The sequence below is a fragment of the Bactrocera dorsalis genome, chromosome 2 (genome assembly GCF_023373825.1).
Source record: "Bactrocera dorsalis isolate Fly_Bdor chromosome 2, ASM2337382v1, whole genome shotgun sequence".
Classification (NCBI taxonomy): domain Eukaryota; kingdom Metazoa; phylum Arthropoda; class Insecta; order Diptera; family Tephritidae; genus Bactrocera; species Bactrocera dorsalis.
This window is the reverse complement of record NC_064304.1, coordinates 16,423,179-16,446,624: the sequence shown is the minus strand read 5'-3', so window position 1 is coordinate 16,446,624 and position 23,446 is coordinate 16,423,179. Positions and strand designations below refer to the sequence as shown.

The window sequence follows — 23,446 nt, the reverse complement described above, 5'->3', positions numbered from 1 at the left end:
TAAACCAAATTCTATAATCATTATTCCCGTCGAGCTATATGGTACAGAGACATGGTCAATGACAAAATCGGATGAGTCGACGTTATGTCCTTTCGCGTTGGCCACGGAGATTATCGCATTCGATGGAATGATCAGCAGTGTGAGATATAAGACGGCATTGACATAGTTCAGTGAATTAAGAGACACCGGCTTCTCTTGTTAGGTCATGTCGTGCGTATGGACGAAAACACTCCAGCTCTGAAAGTATTCGACGCAGTACCCGCCGGGGAAAGCAGAGGAAGAGGAAGACCTCCACTCCGTTGGAAAGACCAGGTGGAGAAGGACCTGACTTCGTGTTGCGAAAAGAAGAAACGACTGGAATTGAGTCTTCTCTTTCTGTAGGCGTAATATCTTCTCAGTTATCCGCGACGCTAACCTAAAACCAGCTCGCATTTAAGTAGATAAGAATAATTATTCAAGGTTTTCTCTAAAATGAACTAAATTCGTAGTTGCTTCTTTCATATTTAATCCCCCTGTATATAGCTATATAATATTTCAGAGCAAACCAGTAAACCGTTGACATCAATGTGAAATGGAGTCATAAACGACAATAATTTCACCTCCACTTTAATGACGCCCTCCCAATAGCAATCTGCTAACTTTTCAGTGCTTTTTAATTGCATTTTTATGGCTACTAAATTGCATGCATAAATATTTTTGACATTTTCAGATTCATTGCAATCTGGTGGCCACTTAAGCAGATGACAAAGAGTCGCGCACGCTTCATGATATTATGCATCTGGCTGATTGCCTTGAGTTCGACAATACCCTGGCTTTTATACTTTGATCTCGTGCCGGCCGCTGACTCGTTTCCGGCAGCGCCGAACCTCTACCTCTGTCAGGAGGTGTGGCCACCCGGCTCAAATGGCAATTTATATTTCCTCCTAGCCCATTTAGTGGCCTGCTATCTACTGCCAATGTCTTTGATAACACTATGCTATGTGTTGATTTGGATAAAGGTGTCGACGCGTTCGATTCCCGGCGACTCAAAGGATGCACAAATGGATCGCATGCAACAGAAGTCGAAGGTGAAGGTGATCAAAATGCTTGTAGCAGTTGTTATACTGTTCGTATTGTCTTGGCTGCCACTCTATGTGATTTTCGCCCGTATTAAATTTGGTTAGTTCATGTGGAACACCTTTTTCTGGATTATTTAAATCTAATTGTTAACTGTTATGTACTTTTTTCAGGTGGAGAACTTTCAAACGAAGAAAGCGAAGTACTCTACAAGGTGACACCCTTCGCGCAGTGGCTGGGTTCTTCCAATTCTTGCATCAACCCCATTTTATATGCATTTTTCAACAAAAAATATCGACGTGGCTTCGCCGCTATTATACAATCCCGGTCATGCTGTGCCCGCATAAGGTCCTTTCTTCTACAATTTATTCTTAAATATATATGACGCTTATAGCCTAACGAATTTTTACAGATATTATGACAACGTCGCCATTGCCTCGTCCACCACCAGCACACGCAAGTCCTCGCATTATCACCAAAATAGCTCACGAAAGAGTCCCAGCAGCCCTGGCTTGCGTAAAACGAACGCTGTCTCCTATATTTATGAGCATCAATCGTTGCGTCGTCATCATCACAACGCCATGTTGAAGCAGGATAGCAATCTGTCACAGCAAATGTTACTGAAGCAAGACTCACATGGCTCGAGACAGTTTTTGATCAAGCAAGAGAGCGCCTCTAGCGATGGATCACGTCGCATGCTCTGCCAGCAGGATAGTAATGGTTCGAAAGTGTCACTAACCAAACAGGATTCGATTATTTCATATATGGATGCTAGACGCAATGGTTTGGATAAATGCCAGGACTCCTGCTCTACGCAAGACAACATGTCAATTGATTCACGGCGTGGAACAAGCTTTAAGTTGGATACACCACACAATTATGGTTCGCCCAGCACCAGCGCCGCCATGTTGGAATATAAAAGGCAAAAGTTTGTCAAACAAGACTCAGTGATCTCATTTGTGGATCAAAGGCCTGGTAAGTGACTTAATATATTGTTCCACTATATTGAGTATCTTAAATCTTACCCCAGAGAAGCGTATTTTTTCACACCACATAAGTCAACCCTTCAACACGTATAAGGTATTTCTTTTCTTATAACGTAAAGATCTAGAATTACCTTCTCTGAAATAAAAATTTATGTCATTGATAATGACTCAGAAATTTGATATTTTAGGCTACATGTCTCTTTAAATTTCATTTTCATTAGATCAATTGTAGAACGAGAGCCATTAAGTGGGTAGTTAGAGGAAGTTTTCTAAAGAAACGAGAACTAACTTTTGTTCCATGATCTCAGTAAGTTTCTGGAATGAATGTTTTAACTATCATGAATATTGTGTGCTATAATTCGAGATTTCCCGAATTGTTCCAGTCGAACCATTTTTGTTTCGAAAACTATCAATAAACATTGCGCTGGACCTATATGAGTCTATTTGACTGAGGGGGGAAGCACAAAAGGCTTTACATCGCAGTAAAAGAGTCAATTTATTTCTATGAATCTATCTAGCCATCAAACAATGAAACATTTACTATGTGAGAGGGATCGCTTGTCATCTTATTCAAAGATAAACATACACCCATAAGAAAGCATTTATAGTGTTTTTTATAAACCCCATAAAACATATAGACACACCTATATATATATTTCTGTTATTTTCCTGCTATTTATAGAACCCAGACGCCATCAGCTGGTAAAGCAGGATTCTGTTATTTCTTTCGCCGATCAACGCCGCGGTGTTCTCAACAAACAGGACTCCATAATTGCGTGTCACACTCGCACGGGTGACGGCACTGGACATCATGTCTCGATCTTAAAGAAAACCGAGGCATCACTCGGCGGTGCGCTCGCATCGCCTCGACGGAATATAGAAATTTTTGAGTAATTCTTTTGGAGAAATTACAACAAAAATCTAAATAAATAAATACTATAAATTGCATTGCAAAGGAAAATTAGTCAACAACAATAACAACAAATCTAGTATAATAGCAGATAATTGAAAGATTAACAACGTAGCCATTTCATAAATGATTATTCATATTAACATTGCTATATATTATATTATGTGGAAAATAATAATAACAACACCAACAAAACACTACGATTTATACTAAAAATTTCATAAAGCCACATACTTACAAACAAAAAGAAAAAACAAAACAAAAACAAAGCGCGACACACACACACACACATAAAAGTGTACTATTGAGCGTTGTAACTTACATACATATCCTAAACGTAGTGTGTTAGTGTAACGGGAAGCAAATGCATACAAAGTGAAAAGCAAATAGTAATCGGGACGCACATTTCTTATATGTATGTATATGTACTATCTATGTTACGATTGTATGTATTATACTCGTAGGTGTTTAAGTCAGTGTTAAGAGCAGGTGAATACAAAAATACACACAGACATGTTTACAGATGTATTGGTGTATTGAATGTTTGTATGTCAGTGCGCAAGTGCTATAGTTAAGTCTAGCTTAGTTAGAGGTGCGTATAATCTTAAGTACAGTTTTTAATTGTGGGCGGGCAACAATGATGATTATGATAATGATGATGACGTTGAAGAAAACGGCGATGATTATGATTAATATAATGATAATTATGGTAAAGATTATGAACTTAATGATCATCATAATGATGATTAAGATTGTGACGAATAAAATGATGAAGATCGATAATGATTGTGACGAATATAATGATGAAAATTGATGATGATAATGATGACGAGGATAATGATGATGATGATTTTAGTGATTATAATGACGATTATAATATTGGTGATGATGATTTTGATGATAATGATTATAAGTAATGTTGGGTGATATGCATTTTGTACGAGTTTCATATGATAGTTTCGGATATACAAACACACACACACAGTTTTAATGATTGTTATACTGTATACATAAATACATGCAGACTTACGGCAATGAAATGTTTGATAATGAAATATGCGATTTGAAATTTGTATTTTTATGAGTATTGAACGGTTTTCGGAATACAACAACAGAAATAAAAGCAAATATGTGAGAAAGGAAAAAAGAATACATACATACGCACGCAGCCATACATATATGGTATATATATGTATATACGTACATACAAACATACTAAGTACTTGCAAAGCAGAGCAGAAGTATCTCAACTGTCCAATATATGTATGTACTATATGTACAATTTAAAACACACCGAGTTCTAAATGCAATGTACCTACTAACAGCAACATTTATGATTAAGAACAACATTCTTACGATTTATATATTTATATTGAACGTTGATTTTGTAAAGAGCAATAATTTTAGCCAACAATTTCATACATACTTACTTACAAACAAGCATCAAATATTTACATAAATGCTAGCATACATACATACACACATACATATGTGTGTAAGTATGTATGTAAATAAGTTGTTCTGCTTATTATTTTTTGACATTTCGGCATTTTAGAAAAATTATTGATCACAATAATGAAAAAAATATATATGTATATATACAATATTGTTAAATTAACATAAAATATGTATTTATTATATTAACTATCAATATAGTTACATGCGTATAATGTTAAAATTAGACACACTTGACCGTCTCGCTGGCAGTGTGACTTATATAGACTCCAGCAAACACAAGTAAGGCGCCTAGAATTGTTTTGTTAACAACTTTTAGTACATATGTACATAAATATTATATAGTTACATATATACACGTATGTGTATATACTTATATATTATATGAGTGGATTAAATTCACAGCATCATGCACAGTTATAGATAAATAATTTTAGGAAATTGTTTGGATTCGCTTTAAGGCGTTATATCCACTTGTAAGTTTTTTCATTTTTCTTTTGAAGAGGCATTTTATTTAAAAAATTAATAAAAGTAGTGTACATTTACAGAATTTAATAATTTTGGATTCCCTTGATCACGTAGCCGATCCCCAGTCGGGCCTCTAGTTCTTTTAAAAAAATTTCTTACAAATACGCTCATACATCTCCGAAACTATTTACAGGATCGACTTCAAATGTTCGGAGAATATTGTCAAATATACATACATATGTACTTTCAATATACGTATATGGATTTTTTTTTTTAAATTAACAAGTGGATATAACCTATTTAATCTCAGTTTACACTCAACGAACAATACAACAAAAAGTTCAAAGCAAAAACCAAATAAGCAACAAAAGAAATTGAGGTTATATAAATATTTTGTTATTCAATCACGTTATTAATGCGCTAATCAAATTAGTTCACATGCTTGTAAATTTTATAGATTATATTATTTATATTTAATATAAATAATAATGTATTGTAATAATAGTTATCAGCCAAAATTATCTATTTTCGATTTGAATCGCATTTAGGGAAAGCCAGGATAGCGCGCTATGTCGCATAAATAAATTATATAATTGAATACACATACATATATGTATATACATGTTAATGCACCCTGTAGGAAAAATGGCTTTAAGTGTATTTTAAAAGTTTACAGATTCATCATACTATAAAAGATTGATTGAGTAAAATATCTTTATTAAAAGCAATGATACATTAAAGTATGATATTCGTAGAATGTTCTACGAAGTTTTCATTTCGAAAAAATATTATACGGGAACGGAGTAAAATATTTTATGAAATTATATATTTTCCATGAACCAAGAGATTGAATCCGCGCTCATAAAATGTTTGACCTTTGCAGGCAAAAAAAACTGGTTCAAGTGGTTTTTGAGGCACTGATTTGAGGTGAAGGTTTTCCCGGGCAAACAATTTTTCGGAGATCAAAATAAGTAAAGGACCGAGCTAGTAAAGCTACGAGATTATGGTGGGCACATTCCATTCAAGCCGCAAGGCATCCCATTCAAGCTGTTAGGCAAGTCATCTAACTTGTACATTGTTTCGTATTATCCTTATGGAACACCACACCTTTTCTATTGATCCATTCTGGTCTACTCTGTCAGAGTGTATCACTCAATTTATCCAGCTTATCGCATTGTACTTCAGAATTATTCGTAGTATTATCGGGAATAAGCTTAAAATAAAGCATCTTCTTGAAGTAGCACCAAATAGACAACATAACCTTTTCTTGGTGACTATCGCCCTTCGAAGTGGTTTAATGGTTTGAGTGGTTAGACCATGATCTTTTGCACTTTTCATTCTTATAAATAACCCACTTTTCGTCGCCAGTAAGCAAATCTCAGTCGTTAAAGTGTCGCAATAAATCTCGCTCCATAAGAACATGAGGAACCACATGTCAAGCTTCGAAATTAATTCTAGTCGTTTTTCTGAAGTTGTTATTCGACAATTTGCATCTATCAACGACTATACTTATATTATTCACATCGCCTTCAAGCGTCCTTCCAAGATATGGTGCATCGTCAAGATTGAAATTGCCGGAATTCGTCGTGATTGGACTGGATTTTTTACCTGTTTGATAGTAAAACAGTAAAATTCGCAAATGCTGTTTTTAATCTTCCTTTAACATAACTTACTTCATCAGCTGTTGTCATTAAACGAAATTACTTAATGATCAAATCTTGAAAATGATCGGCCTTGTAGTTTTGAAGTTATGAGGAACACCAACTTTGAAAACGTGAGTTGTGCAGCAGGAAAACGCTTTAAAGTGAAAATCTGGTGGAAACCATTCATAAGAACAGTAAACAAAATATTTTTACTTCGTCATTTTTGTCCCAACGACTTGAAATTTTGACACAATATTCTTGAAATTATTCATTCAATTAAGGAGAGGTAATCAGAAAAATAGATAAAGCTTCAGTATCAGATAGAAGAAACAGAATCACAAATATGATCTTAAGTGTAGAAGAATAATGGAACAAAGAGCAAAACCAAATGAAGCATGACATGGATATATTGAAAAAAAAAGTGATTAACTCGCACTTCTTCCATTTTAGAAAATAAAAAATGGTAAAATCTTTGCAACAATAACAACAAAGATATGTGAGACTATTGGCATAAACTTGCTATGGAGAAATTAAGCAGTGATGGTCTATAATATTTAAGAGATAATTTACTATTTAATGCAACCCAACCTGATTTACGATATTCTAATTTTGCCTGCAGGGTGCAAAAGCATCTATATGAGTACAATAACCTATGTGTAAAAATAACGCTTGAAAAAAGAAAATTAACTATTATATATGCTTAACAAATAAATAGTGAAGCTTGGATAAATTTGGTCACACATTTGGATAAAATATCATGGAAAAAACTATATTTTTGAAATGTCATGATTTATCCTACTTTTCCAACAAGTTTGCTATATAAAACGGTTAAACTTTGATACCATTGCCTAACGTATCGGAAGGTTTGAACTACAAATTCAATTTATTACTACTACAGAATGAGCGCATCCGTTACTTTACTATGTTTATTATGTAGCTGATGCTAAAAGCTCGATAAGTCATTAATTAGGGCTCCTGCTCCGAAGATATACCATGTTTTGTGAGCTTAAGTTTGCTTGTGCGCATATCGACATACATACATACATACCATATACCATAAGTATATACAATATACATATATGTATGTAAACATTCCCCAAATGAGTGATCTAATTTACTCAAGCGCACTCTTCTATTATTATAAGCTATTTAGATACATATGTATGATTATCAAATGCAGCAAACGCAATCGTCGTTGTCATTTGGCACAAAATAAAATAGAATAATCGACAAAATGGTTCAAAGATTTATAAAAGTTACTTAACTACCTTTTTATAAACACTTACAGATACGGAATATGTATAACTGCATTCATGGAACAAGGAGCGAAGTAAATACTAAAAGAATACAAATACTTGAAATAAATACCAAAGATTTATTAGAGCATAGATAGTAAGTACATAGAGACATTAACTAATAGAGGTAATCGAAAAAAATACACACACACAAAAAAGTCAGAGAATAACATCAGAAGAAATACTCCAAATATACTAAAGACAACAAACACTTCATATACACATTTATATAGGTAAATAGCAAAGTACATACATACATACATACATACATACGTATGAATGTGAAAAGAATTTGTACTTAGCCGCTTTTGTATGTTCATATTCAATACTAAAAGTATTAACTATTAACTGTCAAAAAATATACTAAATACATAGATTATATACATATACAAACAAAAGAAATTAAATTAATTGAACTAGGAACAGTCACAGAATTAAATAAAAATACATTCATTAGGGTGTGCGTTATTTTACAAGTTGAATTTTTTAAGCGCCCACTGAAGTTTCAGTTTTTGCGCTAAAACAGGGTCCAACCGAAAAAGATGTTTTTTTTTACATTTAAATCCTGCTGAAATATTCATTTTAATTTATTTATAACATTGGACTTTTTATCTTCGAAAAATAAAATTATTTCCTGCTGCTAATCTCAATTTTTTGATAATTTTTTCTATTAAACCACACTTTTAAATGTTATATGTATGTAGTTTAAGTTCTGTTAAATGCAAACTGAAACTTTAGAGGGCGCTTGCAAAACACGAACCAACTTGTCAAATAACGGATATCCTTACATTCATATCTGCGTGAGCTACAGCTAGCTAAAAAACATACATACAGTTATATATGTATATTCCATACTAGAAATATGAAATTGTTTTTAAATCGCAAGTTTGATATAAAAGAAAAATGAAACCGTCACACATACCACGTATTCAAACAGAAAACCAAAAACAAAAGTATTACATTTTAAAAATGTACCTAACAAACTAACTCATACTTACATACTAATATATTAAAAACAAAAAACATAAAAGAAATGAATTTCACATTAATATTTACAGCATACTAACTTTAAGAAATATTTTATAGAATATTTTCCACATGCACGCATGAGTCAATAGTACGCATATGATTTGAAAACAATGATTAAAAATGAATATATAAATACTAAATTGTATTTACATATTATAATCAAGTAGAAATACAAAAAAAAATAACCTACTCCTTCACTTTTATCATTTACTTTGCCAATAACAAATTTAAGTTTATGATAATCAGCTGATTGAAAGTCAATGTAATTGAAACAAATATAAATAATAAATACATATACATATATACTTATGGCATATATTCGTATATATGTTCCACAGAAAATTATGGCATAAACATTGTGTAAATGTTAAAGCAAAACTCAAAACAAAAAGTTACACAATACATAAAATATAAGAAATATACGTACAATACTCAAAAAACCGATTTTATTGCCATGCTGTTTTCAAGAAGTTATCATCGTTAGATATTCCAAAATACATATTGCATTAAATTAAATAGACAAATACTCAAATAAATTGAAAAGAAAAACTATTTGAAATGTTGAGAACTTGTGTTTTTTTTTATATAATTATGGGGTACGATATAACTAATAATGAGTAGTCAGTCATAGTTGGTAAACTGGGTCTACATCCCCGACAACTCGATAACCAAAATAGTAGAACACAAAATACAAAAATTTAAAACAAATTTTTGTGACCTAATTTTTAATTATTGCCTTGAAATTAAATTTTTTGTCTGCAATTCCGTATTTGAAATAAAAATAAAATTAATTTTAATTATGATTGAATAATGATAATTATACATGAAAATATTCACACTTCAAATTAAATAAAATACAAGTATTTAGAGCACCCTGTACTTTAAGGGCTTAACAAATTCTATCTGTTCGCAAAGCGAATTCTGCACTCAATAACATTTCATCGTTATACACCTTTTATTTTACTTTATTCCATCTCCGCTCTTATGAAATTATTTTCAATTAATATTTATTTTTTATATTTAGTCGTTTAGGCACACTGTGCTTTTAGGATTGCCCAACAATTGTAAAAAAACCCAAAGTGATGTTGGCAATACTGTTTACTCTAGTAATTTACTAAATTTCTTGGCCGCCAGCTGCCAGCAGTCGTGATCAATTTCTATAACATTTTTAATTTAATTTTCCTACAAATCTAACGTTTTTAAGGTGCTTAATTTGCGTGTGATACTTTAAGTTTAACTGTAACTATTGTGTTATCGCGACAATACCTTCCGTAAACGCCGTACGCCATTATTCTTCAACGATATTCATCATAATTAATGTGCATATAAAACAATTTTCACTGTGTGCTGTTGTATTGTTATTTCGTCATATCTATTTTCGTCAAGAGTCAACGTGCAAGCACCACTCGATTCACAGATAACACGATTAATCATTGGAGTTACTGGTAGTAATAAACAAAAACAAAAATAACAAAACCTCTACGATAATGGCACAATCTATAGCTGGCACAGCCTCTGCTGCTAATACTAGCGCTGGTGCTGGTTTAAGCTTAGCAGGTAGCTTGGGTATCGGTGTGGATTTAGATTTAGTGGATATGAAGCACTGCTTCGAAAATCTTATAGTGATTGATGCAGGCGCGAATTTAACAAACAAAAAATATAGCCGTGATCTGGAATCAGTTATACAGCGAGCAAAAGATGCAGGTATGTGGCATACAAAAATATAGTACATAATTCTGGATGACGTATTTAACATATTATATTCCTTTCTTATATACATGCATACATGTGTATGCTTTCTCATACATATTTTGTCAATTAGCGCAGTCTGTTTTCATGAAGATTTCGTTGCGATCTTCTTCGATAATAACAAGGCGTTGCGTATTCGTATTCTTTTATGTATGTATACGCACATAAATATTTACACACCCATTAATATGCGCATACAAATAAGAAATATTTATTTTTGTATGAATGTGTATTCATTTTGACCTCAAAGGTCTTACGGGAAGTCTCCGTTTACGTCGTTTGCATATAATTAACGAAACTGCAAGTTTTAAGATAAAAAAACTTAGAAATTTACTTACTCATTATATGTATGTATGTTATATTGAGTCTTTATTAAAATTGCTTTTTATATTTTTGTAGGTGTTCAAAAAATTATGGTTCCAGGTACATCGGTAAAATCTAGCAAAGAAGCGCTGCGTCTATCACGAATTTATCCCGATATAATCTATTCGACTGCTGGCATACATCCACACGACTCCAAGTCAATTATCGAAGAACCAAATACCTGGTTCGAGTTCGAACATATTGCGGCTTCGCAGGAATGCGTTGCCATTGGACCTTGTGGCTTAGACTATCAGCGCGATTTCTCTGAGCCCGAGGCACAAAAAGAGATATTTGAAAAGCAGATTCATTTGGCTTGCCAATTGAACAAATCATTACTGATACATGAGCGCTCCGCGCAACAAGATGTACTCGATATACTAGATAAGTAAGTTATTATTATGCTTAGTTGTATTTTCTGAACAGTGTATGTTAAGTTTGCGTCGACGAAACGAGTCGATTTAGTCATTTCCGTCTGTCTGTACGCGAACCAGCTAAAAAAGTGGTGGGAACCGCCGAAAACGGACACCTACAGTATATAGTTGCCATACAAACAAGACTTAGTATGGAAAACTTTTATATGCGACAAAATATCTAATCGAAATTTCGTATATATGTACATATATCTAACCAAAGCAAATCTACAATGTGCGAAGAACCTTTTTAGATCGAACTAATGTATCGTATATAGTACATACCTACCATTCAAACTGAAAAAATTCTTTGCATGGAAAACTGCCATACGAACAGATCAATCAAAATTAAGTTCTTTACTTGAAAGCTTTTGTTGTGAAGAGTGTTTTACCTTCGGTCCAACCGAAGTAAATCTTTTTTATTATTATTTATTTACTATTTAATATGCATTTGCAGATTTGAGAATTTACCGCCTGTGATCATAAGAGGATTCATGGGCACAGCGGACGAAGCTGTCGAATATCTGAATAGGAGATTCTATATTAGTTTAACTGGTTATTTATGCAAGGTAATAAATAGTTGTTGCCAAATTTTAAACATGTACATATATATGTAACGCAATCTATTACTAAAAATTTGCAGGACAAATCAGATAGTGGAGTGCGCAAACTCTTAGAAAATGGAACTTTGCCTATAGATAGACTGCTTGTCGAAACGGACTCGCCGTTCATGTATCCAAATACAAGAGCTTCCAAGCTGCCGCAACATGTTAAGACTGGTATAACAGAACGCTCGCTATTATATTTACATAGGTTGGTTATAAAAGTTATATCTGCATATTTATTTTAATTTAACATTTTAACTTTTTTATTTCAGGTACTGTACTTTTCAACGCAATGAACCTTGTAGTTTGCCCGCCATAGTTGAGATGATAGCTGCATTCATGAAGAAAACGCCAGACGAAGTAGCTTTAGCAACTGCATTTAATGCATTAAAGCTTTTTGGACTATCCTAAATGCCAATGGCTGTGATTTTACTTATGTAGACTGTCATAAAATTGCTTAGTGCGCAAAAAAGCAATTGAAGCATGCGCCGTTTTTCAACAATTTCAAAACGAGTGAATGCATTAAAAGGAATTCAAAACGAAAGTGCCAAAATTTTATAAGTGGTAATATAGTTGTTTGCTTAAATTCCTACATAAACTAAGAACTACAAGACTTCGAAAGTGCCTTAAATGAAGTGCGAAGAAAGCCAATTGGCTGATAAAAAAAAAATAAAGAAACGACAAAATATGCTAAAAATATATATATTTTTAACGAAATCGATACCTATTTATTATACACATACATATACATACTAACTACGACGTGTTTTTAAAGCGCATGCAAACCCACAATATACTCATAAAACCAACTGAATGATTCGAATAAGATTATTTGAATCACTTTAGAGTTAGTTATCATTACAGAAAACATGAAATTCTAAATATTTATTTAAATGTAATGCGAATAATACCACCTAAAGGAATTGACTGAAATTTGAATGCAGATTTTCGTTTTGGTTTTGGATAAACGCAGGGATAATGGGTGATAATCCAAATAATTTAGCTGCATACATTTGTACTTCACCGTCCCGTGATATGTATTCTTAAAAAATGCTTAAATCTATGTATATAAAACATATATTTATTAAAAAAGTTATACAAAACTTTTAAGACCCGTTTAAATTTATCCATATATAAAAAATATTGAATACTACAATATGACAAATTCGCGTTCGCATCACACACATAAAATTTATTAAAAGCTGTTGCAGCAACAGAAGTCACTCGAAAAGAAAGTGATTTGAGCCCTTCTTATATGTGTAAACAGAAAACACAAAAACCAAGTCAAGCTGCAGCTTATTGACTCCATTTTCATACAAACATACATTTGTTTTACTATTATATAAGATTTTTTACGCCAAAACTTGTAAATATTTATTATTCATTTTGTTTGATATTTGTTGTTGTGCTACGGAATGTTTATTGTGCTACGCCAACTCAATAACATACATAAACATGTATGTACGTGGGTACATACATACATACATATATAGAAATAGTTGTAAGTCAAAAGAAATGCGCATGGTAACAGTGGATAGATGAAAGTAACACGGTAAATGTGATCGTTTTACTAAACAATTGTACTTTATTGTTATTTACATAAATATACATAAACAAAAAATTGGTTACATACAAACATAAAATATAAAATAAAAACTGAAATGTGACTGATCGCTCTTTATTTTATTAATTTTTCATAAAATCAAAAAACCACACCCAACTAAACTCTTCTTATAAAAGCTCTTTGGTGCTACACCATTTGGGCGCCAGACTTCTTTGGTATAACCATATGCACCTTAATTAATGACTATAACTTTGTTTAATCAACCGTCAGCTGCGAGAAAAATTATACATACATACATTGAAATATACAACGATAAAGATGACTAAAATAATAAATCGCATATTATACACATACACCCTTTAATTAACATTGGAAATTTTCACAACAAAATTCATTTAAAAGTGCAAGCCAGTCTTCATAAATTCGAGCACACTTTTATGTGTTTTATACTATAGTATATATAACGTAAAATATTTAAATGACTCGCGTGACTCATGCCTTTACTTTAATTTTTAAAGTACTACAATAACAAAACTGATTACCATAAACAAAAATATTTCTTGAGAAATTTTTCCGATATGCAAATGCACAGTATAATTATTATTTATCTCGAAAAGCGGTGTATGGCATTTGTGTCCACATACTGATTCAAGTTATGCAAATTATCCCACCACTCTTTGAGTTTACTCCTTAAAATAAGTCTAAACCAAGGTGTGAGTGGAGCGTTGAATTTTGACACAGTTTCATCAATTTCATTTCGTTTAATATAACGCACTTCACTGACTTCATTCTCATTTGGATTTAGGTCAACATCTTTTTGCAAGAATAATATATAATCGATTTCGTGTTCACCCCACACGCCATCTCCACAATCCTTGTAATGTATTCTCGTTAAGTAATGAAAATATTCTGGTTGTATTTGTTCTTGTGGTATACCTAGTTCATAATTGAGGCGTCGTTGGGCAGCTCTTCGTATGCCTATTGCATTTGATTCTTCTCGTTCTAAATCAATGTCATGCAGTGGATGACTGCAGCAGGCGTTTGTATATGTATCGGGAAATGTGATCTAAAAAAAATATTATTGTTTGATACAGAATACCTAGCACACATCAAATGTATACAAATCAATTGTAAACGTGAAATGTACCTTATGCGTCGAACGCCGCTGAACCAACATCTCTCCCTTTGAATTAAATAAGAACACACTAAATGCACGATGCAATTTTATATCGCCAGTTTGCTTATTCACACGATGGCAGTCTTCTTTGCTACTGTAACCAATTGCTTTATCCTTATCGTCCACTAATATACAATTTTCCTTTAATGCTAATTCCTGTTGTGCGTCCACTGCTGCTTTATAACTTCTGGCCCACAACTTTTTACTTTGGCCACGAAATATACACCGATTTAACATTAATAACATTATTGCTGTATTTTTAAATTAATCGACTGTTTCTTTCAACGTATCAAAGTTCTCTAAAATAAAAAACTAGTTGTATAAATACTTATAAAAGACTAATTGTTTTATTTTACATTGGTTAAGTATCAGTCAATTGTGCAGGCTGTAACCAATCATATGTTATTAGAGATGCTAAATTATCGATAGAACTTTTGATAAAAATACAAATTGAGTAGTCACTCCTTTTTATATAATCAGATCAGCTTTATCACTAGTTATCAAGTGTATTTTTATCAAAGATAAAAAAGTTGCAAACAAAACTATGTACCCTTGAAAATCTAGAATTATTTATAAATAAAAATCACAAACATTAATGCAATCAACGGCAGACAAACTCATTTACGAAGTAATCGTTGATACTTCTTAGTAAATTAAATGAAGTAAAATATAGAATTAGAAGAAAATAATTTTATTATTCCATATTATTTATAGTCAAAACTATGTATTAAGTAATTAAGAAAATTAATTTATTATATTACTGAAATCGATTTTCTATATAATTACCTTTTCGGAATGTAGAAATTTCATATAAATAATAAAAATAAAAGCATCACTGAAAAATTGCTCAGTTAGCAACCCTGAATTGGTGTAATGATACAAAAAAAATCAGTGAAATTCATTATCACAATTTTGTCCAATTTACTGAGTTGCTGGAATAATAGATCAAAAAGCTAGAATCTTTGAAAAAGATGGTGAGCAAATAGGGGCGTTGCACTAACTTTGTGGCTTTATTATTAAATATATATTTATTTGACAGATTCGATTTATTCTGATACAAAACCGTGCTGGCAAGACGCGTTTAGCTAAGTGGTACATGAATTTTGATGATGACGAAAAGCAAAAACTGATTGAAGAGGTTCATGCAGTGGTGACCGTAAGAGATGCAAAGCATACCAATTTTGTGGAGGTGTGTATTAATATTTATATATTTTTGTTGCCACGAAAGGCAGAAGTACTTCTTTGTGGTAGTTGGAATACCCTCATATCAAGTAGCATAAATAAATATTTATTTTTTTCTACACTTGCAGTTCCGGAACTTTAAAATTGTATACCGTCGCTACGCCGGACTTTATTTCTGTATATGCGTTGATGTCAACGACAATAATTTATGCTATCTTGAAGCGATACACAATTTCGTAGAAGTTCTAAATGAATATTTCCATAACGTATGTGAATTGGACCTAGTCTTCAACTTCTATAAAGTGTACACGGTAGTAGACGAAATGTTTTTGGCTGGAGAGATACGTGAAACATCCCAAACAAAGGTGCTCAAACAGTTATTAACGCTCAATTCGTTGGAATAAAAATTTGCTGCCATCAATGCATTCCATTTATATGTGTATGTGTATTTCAAAACATTAATACGTTGCAAGAGCCATACCAATCCCATGGATGGTCTAGTAATGGATTTTGCGATGGTCGATCCATTAGTTTTCGAATCCTTCATTTTAATCCAATCCATTGTGTTAATATATTTCTCAGCTTAATACATATGACTATATAAGAGAAGTAATTAGTATTTGTTAAAGTGCTTGTAAAGTTATTGTAGAAATAAGTGAATGTGTATTACCTATATAATTACACTCAAAATCACACTGATATTCAAATAAACAATTATGTATATTTGCGCAAAAAGGCGTATATTTCAAACTTCGTTAATCTAATGACGCTTTTTATTCCGTTATCAAAAAAAAACTGAAAGTATTAAGTTTATGTAGGCACATACGACCGTCATAAGTATATAATCGGAATGGACTTGTATTTATGACCCATCGGAGACTGTTAACTCGGCAGAAAGCTCCCGAACTTTATGATAACGCTTTAAATTCCTATGATAACCCCAAAATCCCATTTCATGCCAAGAGCAAATGTCACATCAATGATGAAATTATATCAATTATTTTCATGTAAAATATTCGAACAGCTAGACGTGCTATGCAGCAACAAGGATATGAAAATATTCAATGATGGTAAAGCAGTTCATTGACTAAAGCAAAGAACGTATATGCGAAGCAGAGAACGTATAACATGTATGATTTACGTTCTTTATTATTAGTGTAACATAACATTTTCTAAAAATATTATTATTTTTTTTTGAATTAAATGCATTCATTATATGTATATGTTTGTTGCGTCGCATTTATAACGATTTTATTCCTTTCGGAAAATACAGAATTAATATTTAAAATTGAATTTCAACAACCTTGGCAATCACCTATTAATCGTTTATCGAAATGTAACTGATGTGTCAGAAAAGTGCACTACTTTTTATGTGCGAGAAAGACAAGACTATACAAGTGATTGCGTGGAAGTGAGATATACAAGTGAATTTTCATCATCGTCATTTGTTCGTCGCCATTGTTCTTTCGTCGTCGTTACCGTCGTTGAAAATTGTCGAGCGAAAAATAAAAGTTGTAGCATTCATTTGCAATATATCGCATAGAAAACAAGTTGTTTTTAAAGTAAATACAAAAGTCTAAATATCAAGATTTTAGGTTAAATATTTGCTGCAGTGTGAATCTTTGAAAAAGTATATATAACACCGTCCACTGAAGTAAAAAACAGCAGTGGAAAGTGTGGCTCAGCTGAAGGAAGAAAAAATCATTTGATTAGCAATAGAAGACAAAAAACAATAGTTCAAATTCGTGTACGGGAGCAGAAAATTTGAAAACGTTTTAAGTTTTCCGAAAGCGAAGTCTTAAGTGTTCAATACAAAAATGTCAGCAATGAATCCAGAATAGTAAGTGCAAAATGTATATGAATTTATCTAATATTTCTATATTATTCCACGAAGGTTACAAATTTGCGACGTCATTTTTATTACAATTAAAATAATGATGTCTATCCACGCCGTCATATTCACAGTCAACGTCGCAGTTATGCATAGGAATACTCTTCGTGGCAATCAGTGCTCATACATACATATGTAGGGAGTGTTTACACTCGTAGAAAAAGTTACATTGGAGGTTGTTTCCATGTTATCATTTTTTATATTTAGTTTATTAAAATTATATATAATTAATTGTTATTAACAATACGAAATGGGAGTTATGTTGTGTGGAATTATGGGGCGGATGAGTCACTTGTAAAGAGAGATACGTTGCCGCTCTCATGCTCATTGTGAGCCATTCCCTCAATCATAGACTCTACCCCAGCAACATTGCGAGTATTACTTTATTACTGACTGCCACCTTGCTTCATTTTCTCTGTTTTGTGTATTGCATTTTTCGTTTTGATCTCCATAATTTCATACCCTGATGTATTGTTTTGTGTATATAAGAGGTAGAAATGTTACAGGCAAATGTTCGTATATGTACGGCTACATGCATTTAGGTAGGCACATCATATGATTAGCAGTAAATTTAATTTAGGTAAAACAATATCCTCAACCAAGCATTCCATAAGGTAGACAATGGTGTCCTTGTGGTTGCACTAGGATATTTTACCACGTTGAGAATTACGATAATTTTTTGCTTTTGTTATTTACTTTAGCTCAGTTTGGTAGTGTTATTTGATTTCAAAGTTCATTAAAAAAAAATGTAATTTTTTAATGGTATTTTAGTATGCATTTGCTTACATAATTATACTATTTTTTAGTGTTTTACTTCTAAATTTTGAAGTAATCGTAAACAAAGTATTTGTACACATTTATGTATGTAGGCAATTTGCTATGCATATTTACCCTGGCAAATAGTGTTCTTTAACAGGTAGAAAACTGGTTGAATTTTTCCAAACATTACAAAAGTCAAATACGTCATGCGTAAACTGCCAATGTTTCGCGTTAGTATTGCAAGTGACAGATACATTATGAAGGATAATTAAAAGAACAAGTAAGGAAAAGCTAAGTCCGGGTATAACCAGACATTAGATACTCTTGCAACTTGCTGGGATTAAAGCCAGGGAAGTACCGTCAGGGATAAGGCTTGTAAGTTACATGGGGGAGTTTTCACACCATTTTATTCATTCTAAGCACAAATATCCAGCGTTATATTAAAAATACGCTTTCTCATTTTATTAACTCACATATTGACTGATATATGCGTTATAAAGTCAGCCGAGTCAGACCGAAAATCTTTACATTTGGTATATGGGGCTAAAGGAATTATTGATCCCATTCAACACATTTGAAGCAAAAATACAAAGTTCTACCAGGAAAGGATTCTCTATGAATTTCAATTAGAATGTGACACCTTGCAATGTTGATCCCCTGTGACAAATAGTACGGCTAGGCAGACGGCATCGGGATTTGAACTCGTCTCGTCATCCTGATTATTATGTATATATACATATATATTTATATAATCATATATCTATTTCACTTAGTTTTAGGTGATACGTGCAACCGTTAGCTGAACAAAACTATTTACACAGCATAATATTCCAAGAGCATAAAAATAGTGTCTGCTACGTATACATACGTAACCAGTAATTTTACTATACTAGGCATACGCAAAACTTATATTTTCAATATAAACATACATATGTATGTAGATGCATTTTTCAGAACCTTTATTGAAATATATGTATATATATATATATATTATATTTATTGATATATTAAATATTTATATTTTTTTTATTTATAGTGATTACTTGTTCAAATTACTGCTTATCGGTGACTCGGGCGTAGGTAAATCGTGTCTTTTGTTGCGATTCGCTGATGATACATACACAGAAAGCTATATTAGCACAATTGGTGTAGATTTCGTAAGTACATAATGAATTCAATTAAAACTTCATAAGCAAAAACATTGATTATTTTCCAAAAATTGTTTTACAGAAAATTAGAACCATTGAGTTGGACGGCAAGACCATAAAGTTGCAAATTGTAAGTTTGAGATTATATTTGTTCAATAAAATCAAAATTATATGTAGGAATATTTTTTGTCCTCATAACAGTGGGATACCGCTGGACAAGAGCGCTTCCGTACAATTACATCTTCGTATTATCGTGGCGCACACGGTATTATTGTTGTTTATGATTGCACAGACCAGGAGTCGTTTAACAATGTTAAGCAATGGTTAGAGGAAATCGAGCGATATGCTTGCGAAAATGTAAACAAGTTGCTCGTGGGCAACAAATGTGATTTGACTACCAAGAAAGTTGTTGACACAAATACAGCAGCGGTGAGTATCATCTTTCATTTGTATGTATATATTTCAAGTGCATAAATAAAACTGTTTGCTTTTCTTTGACTGAATTAGGAATACGCAAGTCAGTTGGGTATTCCATTTCTGGAGACTTCAGCTAAAAACGCAACGAATGTTGAACAGGCTTTCCTGACGATGGCTGCCGAGATAAAGAATCGTGTTGGGCCGCCTTCAAGTGCCACTGAGAACGCCAGTAAAGTTAAAATTGATCAGGGACGTCCGGTGGAGAACACCAAATCAGGTTGCTGCTGAATAACTCCGATTGTGAACTCATATACACACTTTATTTTATTATACTAAAAAAACAATTAAAATAAAAAAGAAATCACAACAAAGATGGTGATGATAAAGAAACAAATGATTATGCTGCTTAAGCTATAATACATTTGCAATGAATGGAAGATAATGATAAACGATGGTAACGAAATGGATCGGATGATAATGGGGACACAACTTAAAATGTTTACAACAACAAAGAAACGTAAGAAATAAACAAAACACACGTTTTTTAAGTACATAGCAACAAAAATTAATGTTATGACAGCGAACATATAAAATTAAAACCACAAAAAAATGCGCGAAAAAAACTTTAAGTAAGATACTTATAACTAATGTTTAAATAAAACCTAAATGTAAACAAATGCGTAAATAACGATGGTATAAGAAGTTATGTGGGGAATTAGCTAAAGTGTGAGCGTATCGTAGTAATGGAGGATGATGTAGTGTCTTTTCGGGCGTCTGAAAATTCCCCTATCATTTTATAATTAATAAAAATCCATAGTATATAAAATTTTGTGTTTATTAGGTAATTTAGATGTCCAGTCAACCTCTACTGGTTCACTGGCCAACTGAATTGCTGCAAATATTAGTTTATTACCTTAATAAATAAAAAGTACATACGACATACGCAATTTAAATGAAATTAGTAAAAAAAATGTGTTTTCATATATTAAAAATCTTGTAGGTACAGCTATTCCAACTACACAAGCAAATAGTGGTTACCAGTTCGTTAAGTTATAACTTGCGATCTTCAACTGCATTCAACTATTCAAATGAATGTGGATCAACCACTTAAATAACACTATATTTTATTATATCCATTTACTCTGAAGTTATTATACTTTTATTATATATAGCACTTAAGTACATACATATGTATGTACGTTATTCTTAAAAATATCTTACAATCATATCTTTAAGAAAGAATGAAAAAATTCAACATTGGATGTGCTTAAGTACTTAATTGGACCACAGATAACTCCCTTTTTACCAAAAGCATATTAATTGAAAGCATTTATTATTGACTTCGAGGTTTATCAGTCTTACTTATAGAGTAACTTTTGCCATGGGCATATGCATAGGAAATACAGCCAGCTGCAAATTTTCTCAAGTGATAAGATCTCCCTCTTTTCCGTTTTCATCACTTTCCAAAGGGCATGCACTTGATACAGTACTTCTGGTTATATCTATTATTGCCGCACCCACCCCTGATCGTGGAGCCATAACTGGTCGACTTGCTACTATAGTAACGCTGGTACTTCGCTCCGTGCCTGAAGATGTGGAAATGGACGAGCTCACTGCAAATGTTGATTCGCGTTTGAATCTTAAACGACGTTGTTCGTAAGTTCTTAGTGGCTTTGGCTCAGTTTGCTGTCGGCTGGTTGTTGTTGTCGTTGCGGTCGTGCGCCTATTGCCACGTCCTATCGGATGTTTTCTATGTTTGTTGCAACAGGAAATAATCAAACGCCAAAATCCAGTGCGGAATTTCGATGACATAAGATTATAGAGTATCGGATTTAGAGCCGAATTCAAATAGAGCATTATGCGACAAAAGTATAAAACCCCATAATAACCGTCAATACCAAGTGCCGCGATATCCTCTGTCGATGCGGCGATAACCCACAATGTGAAAGCACGGAATGGCAAAAGGCAAAGAAAGAAACTGGCTACAACCGCAACTAACATGAAAATCACCTGCTTGCGATGCTTCCGCATACCTGTACGTAGCTGTTGAGCGCTTGCGCCAATATTTAATGTGCCGCTACGGTTATTATCAGTGTCACTGCGTGTCATCTGTAGTGGTAGTTTGTTTAATGATTGTTGGCGCAAGATAACCGAGCTCAGGTTAGTAGTGGACCGTACATGCGCAGCGGCTGTGGTAGGTCGATGAAAGTCAATGTTGCGACGTAAAAGTTTGTAAGCAATCGCAACATAGAGCAACACCAACACGATGAAGGGTAAAATAAAGAATATGGCAATGCAAGCGATGAAAAAGAATGCCGACCAGAATGTTTCCGCTGATGTGAAGCACACAGCCACCACTGTGTTGTCGTAATAACGTTCCATGCGGAAGGTTGCAATTAGTACGATGGGACTAACGAAAAGTAAGAAAATTATGATCAAAGTAAACAGTTGATGTGTAACATCACAGTGTCATATGTACATATGTACATACATATGTATATGTATGTAACTACATATATGCAGAGGAATAAATACTTTGAATTGAGGGCCTGTTGAAAACCTGTCAGGTTATGCATGCAAGCGCAGAAAACTTACACTGATTTCACTAGAATGCAAAGCCGTATTTTAAAGCACGATGAAGGAACAACATCATAGTTAGAAGTTATAACAAATACTATAAATATTGTTTTTCCAATTAGATATCGAAAGAAAATAAACATGTCGAATAACATCTTAATTTAATATTTAATTCTACAGAATTTACATACCGTACATATTTATTAGAGCTCCACTTACCTGTCTATATGTTTTTTTCAGAATTGGTTTTAAATACAAATTCTGCTCGTTTAATGCTTTTTATGTAAATTTATTTCACTTTCACGCTTAACACGCAACATACATACATACATTTTTTTTATTTTTGTTATCACGCTTTCACAAGCGTTATTTTATTAACACTACTGCTACGTACAAAATTATTTAACTTTATTTGCAATGATTATTTCACTTTAGCACTAATTTGCCGGACCCAAAGGTATTGAAAAACTTAAATTAGAATTTCTTCCCTCGAATTAACACAATTTCTTTTCTTTATAAGTATTACCCGATTTTTTCTTAAGAAGTTCATAAATGAACCCTACATTATGGCATTTGATAAACTACATTCAAATATTTTTATTAGAAATCTTGAATTCATTATTTGCTATAAATCTTAATATTCCCGCTAAAAGGATACTGACGCATAACGGTAGTTGTGTCTGTAGTGGTGCTAAACGTCAATTATAAATATGTAGGGTTGCAAAGCCATTAACAAAAAGTTTGGATTCTTTTTCGCAATAA

At 32.7% G+C, this 23,446-nt stretch overlaps 6 protein-coding genes across 7 annotated transcripts in view; 4 read left to right on the top strand and 2 right to left on the bottom strand.

Annotated features, from left to right (window-relative positions):
• LOC105223151 (neuropeptide SIFamide receptor) overlaps positions 1-8,260 on the top strand; it is a 31,637-nt gene extending 23,377 nt beyond the window's left edge. Inside the window, exons 4-7 of the mRNA XM_049450634.1 lie at positions 710-1,158; positions 1,230-1,404; positions 1,469-2,031; positions 2,725-8,260. Of these exons, the coding sequence (XP_049306591.1) occupies positions 710-1,158; positions 1,230-1,404; positions 1,469-2,031; positions 2,725-2,936 (1,399 nt within the window). The 3' untranslated portion in view covers positions 2,937-8,260. The remainder of the gene's footprint in view (positions 1-709; positions 1,159-1,229; positions 1,405-1,468; positions 2,032-2,724) is intronic.
• A 1,685-nt stretch (positions 8,261-9,945) lies between these two features.
• Positions 9,946-13,636, top strand: LOC105223125 (3'-5' ssDNA/RNA exonuclease TatD). The gene is made up of 5 exons (XM_011200753.4): positions 9,946-10,546; positions 10,991-11,339; positions 11,822-11,933; positions 12,008-12,177; positions 12,242-13,636. Exons 1-5 carry the CDS (start codon positions 10,330-10,332, stop codon positions 12,378-12,380), a joined length of 987 nt encoding a protein of 328 aa, XP_011199055.1. The 5' UTR covers positions 9,946-10,329; the 3' UTR covers positions 12,381-13,636.
• LOC105223126 (isopentenyl-diphosphate Delta-isomerase 1) lies at positions 13,529-15,464 on the bottom strand. 2 transcript variants are annotated; one of them, XM_011200755.4, is made up of 3 exons: positions 15,067-15,218; positions 14,681-15,009; positions 13,529-14,599 (listed from the first exon to the last, which is right to left on the bottom strand). In XM_011200755.4, the coding sequence occupies exons 2-3, from the start codon at positions 14,954-14,956 to the stop codon at positions 14,138-14,140; spliced, it is 738 nt and encodes a 245-aa protein (XP_011199057.2). In that variant the 5' UTR covers positions 14,957-15,009; positions 15,067-15,218; the 3' UTR covers positions 13,529-14,137. The 2 variants fall into 2 exon arrangements, with proteins under 2 accessions (XP_011199057.2, XP_011199056.2); XM_011200754.4 differs by having other exon boundaries at positions 14,681-15,464.
• A 78-nt stretch (positions 15,465-15,542) lies between these two features.
• LOC105223127 (AP-2 complex subunit sigma) lies at positions 15,543-16,656 on the top strand. The gene is made up of 3 exons (XM_011200756.4): positions 15,543-15,684; positions 15,750-15,899; positions 16,021-16,656. The coding sequence occupies exons 1-3, from the start codon at positions 15,682-15,684 to the stop codon at positions 16,294-16,296; spliced, it is 429 nt and encodes a 142-aa protein (XP_011199058.1). The 5' UTR covers positions 15,543-15,681; the 3' UTR covers positions 16,297-16,656.
• A 680-nt stretch (positions 16,657-17,336) lies between these two features.
• On the top strand, positions 17,337-21,068 carry Rab1a (RAB1A, member RAS oncogene family). The gene is given in 5 exon segments (NM_001319789.1): positions 17,337-17,732; positions 19,579-19,699; positions 19,773-19,820; positions 19,892-20,119; positions 20,198-21,068. Coding segments are annotated over 5 exon segments (618 nt in total). The 5' UTR covers positions 17,337-17,709; the 3' UTR covers positions 20,396-21,068.
• On the bottom strand, positions 21,020-22,573 carry LOC125776548 (thyrotropin-releasing hormone receptor-like; the record flags this gene model as incomplete). Its single annotated transcript, XM_049449211.1, has 1 exon — positions 21,020-22,573. A coding segment is annotated over one exon (1,044 nt), but the record flags the coding sequence as incomplete, so codon positions are not given.
• Positions 22,574-23,446: the final 873 nt, after the last annotated feature.

Bases quoted from the DNA above. Each gene is read 5' to 3' on its own strand.
- LOC105223125 (XM_011200753.4), top strand. From the start codon at position 10,330: ATGGCACAATCTATAGCTGGCACAGCCTCTGCTGCTAATACTAGCGCT. The intron at 10,547-10,990 runs GTATGTGGCATA...ATATTTTTGTAG, and splicing joins ACAGCGAGCAAAAGATGCAG to GTGTTCAAAAAATTATGGTT. The intron at 12,178-12,241 runs GTTGGTTATAAA...TTTTTATTTCAG, and splicing joins TCGCTATTATATTTACATAG to GTACTGTACTTTTCAACGCA.
- LOC105223126 (XM_011200754.4), bottom strand. From the start codon at position 14,956: ATGTTATTAATGTTAAATCGGTGTATATTTCGTGGCCAAAGTAAAAAG. The intron at 14,600-14,680 runs GTACATTTCACG...TATTTTTTTTAG, and splicing joins AGCGGCGTTCGACGCATAAG to ATCACATTTCCCGATACATA.
- LOC105223127 (XM_011200756.4), top strand. The intron at 15,900-16,020 runs GTGTGTATTAAT...CTACACTTGCAG, and splicing joins AGCATACCAATTTTGTGGAG to TTCCGGAACTTTAAAATTGT.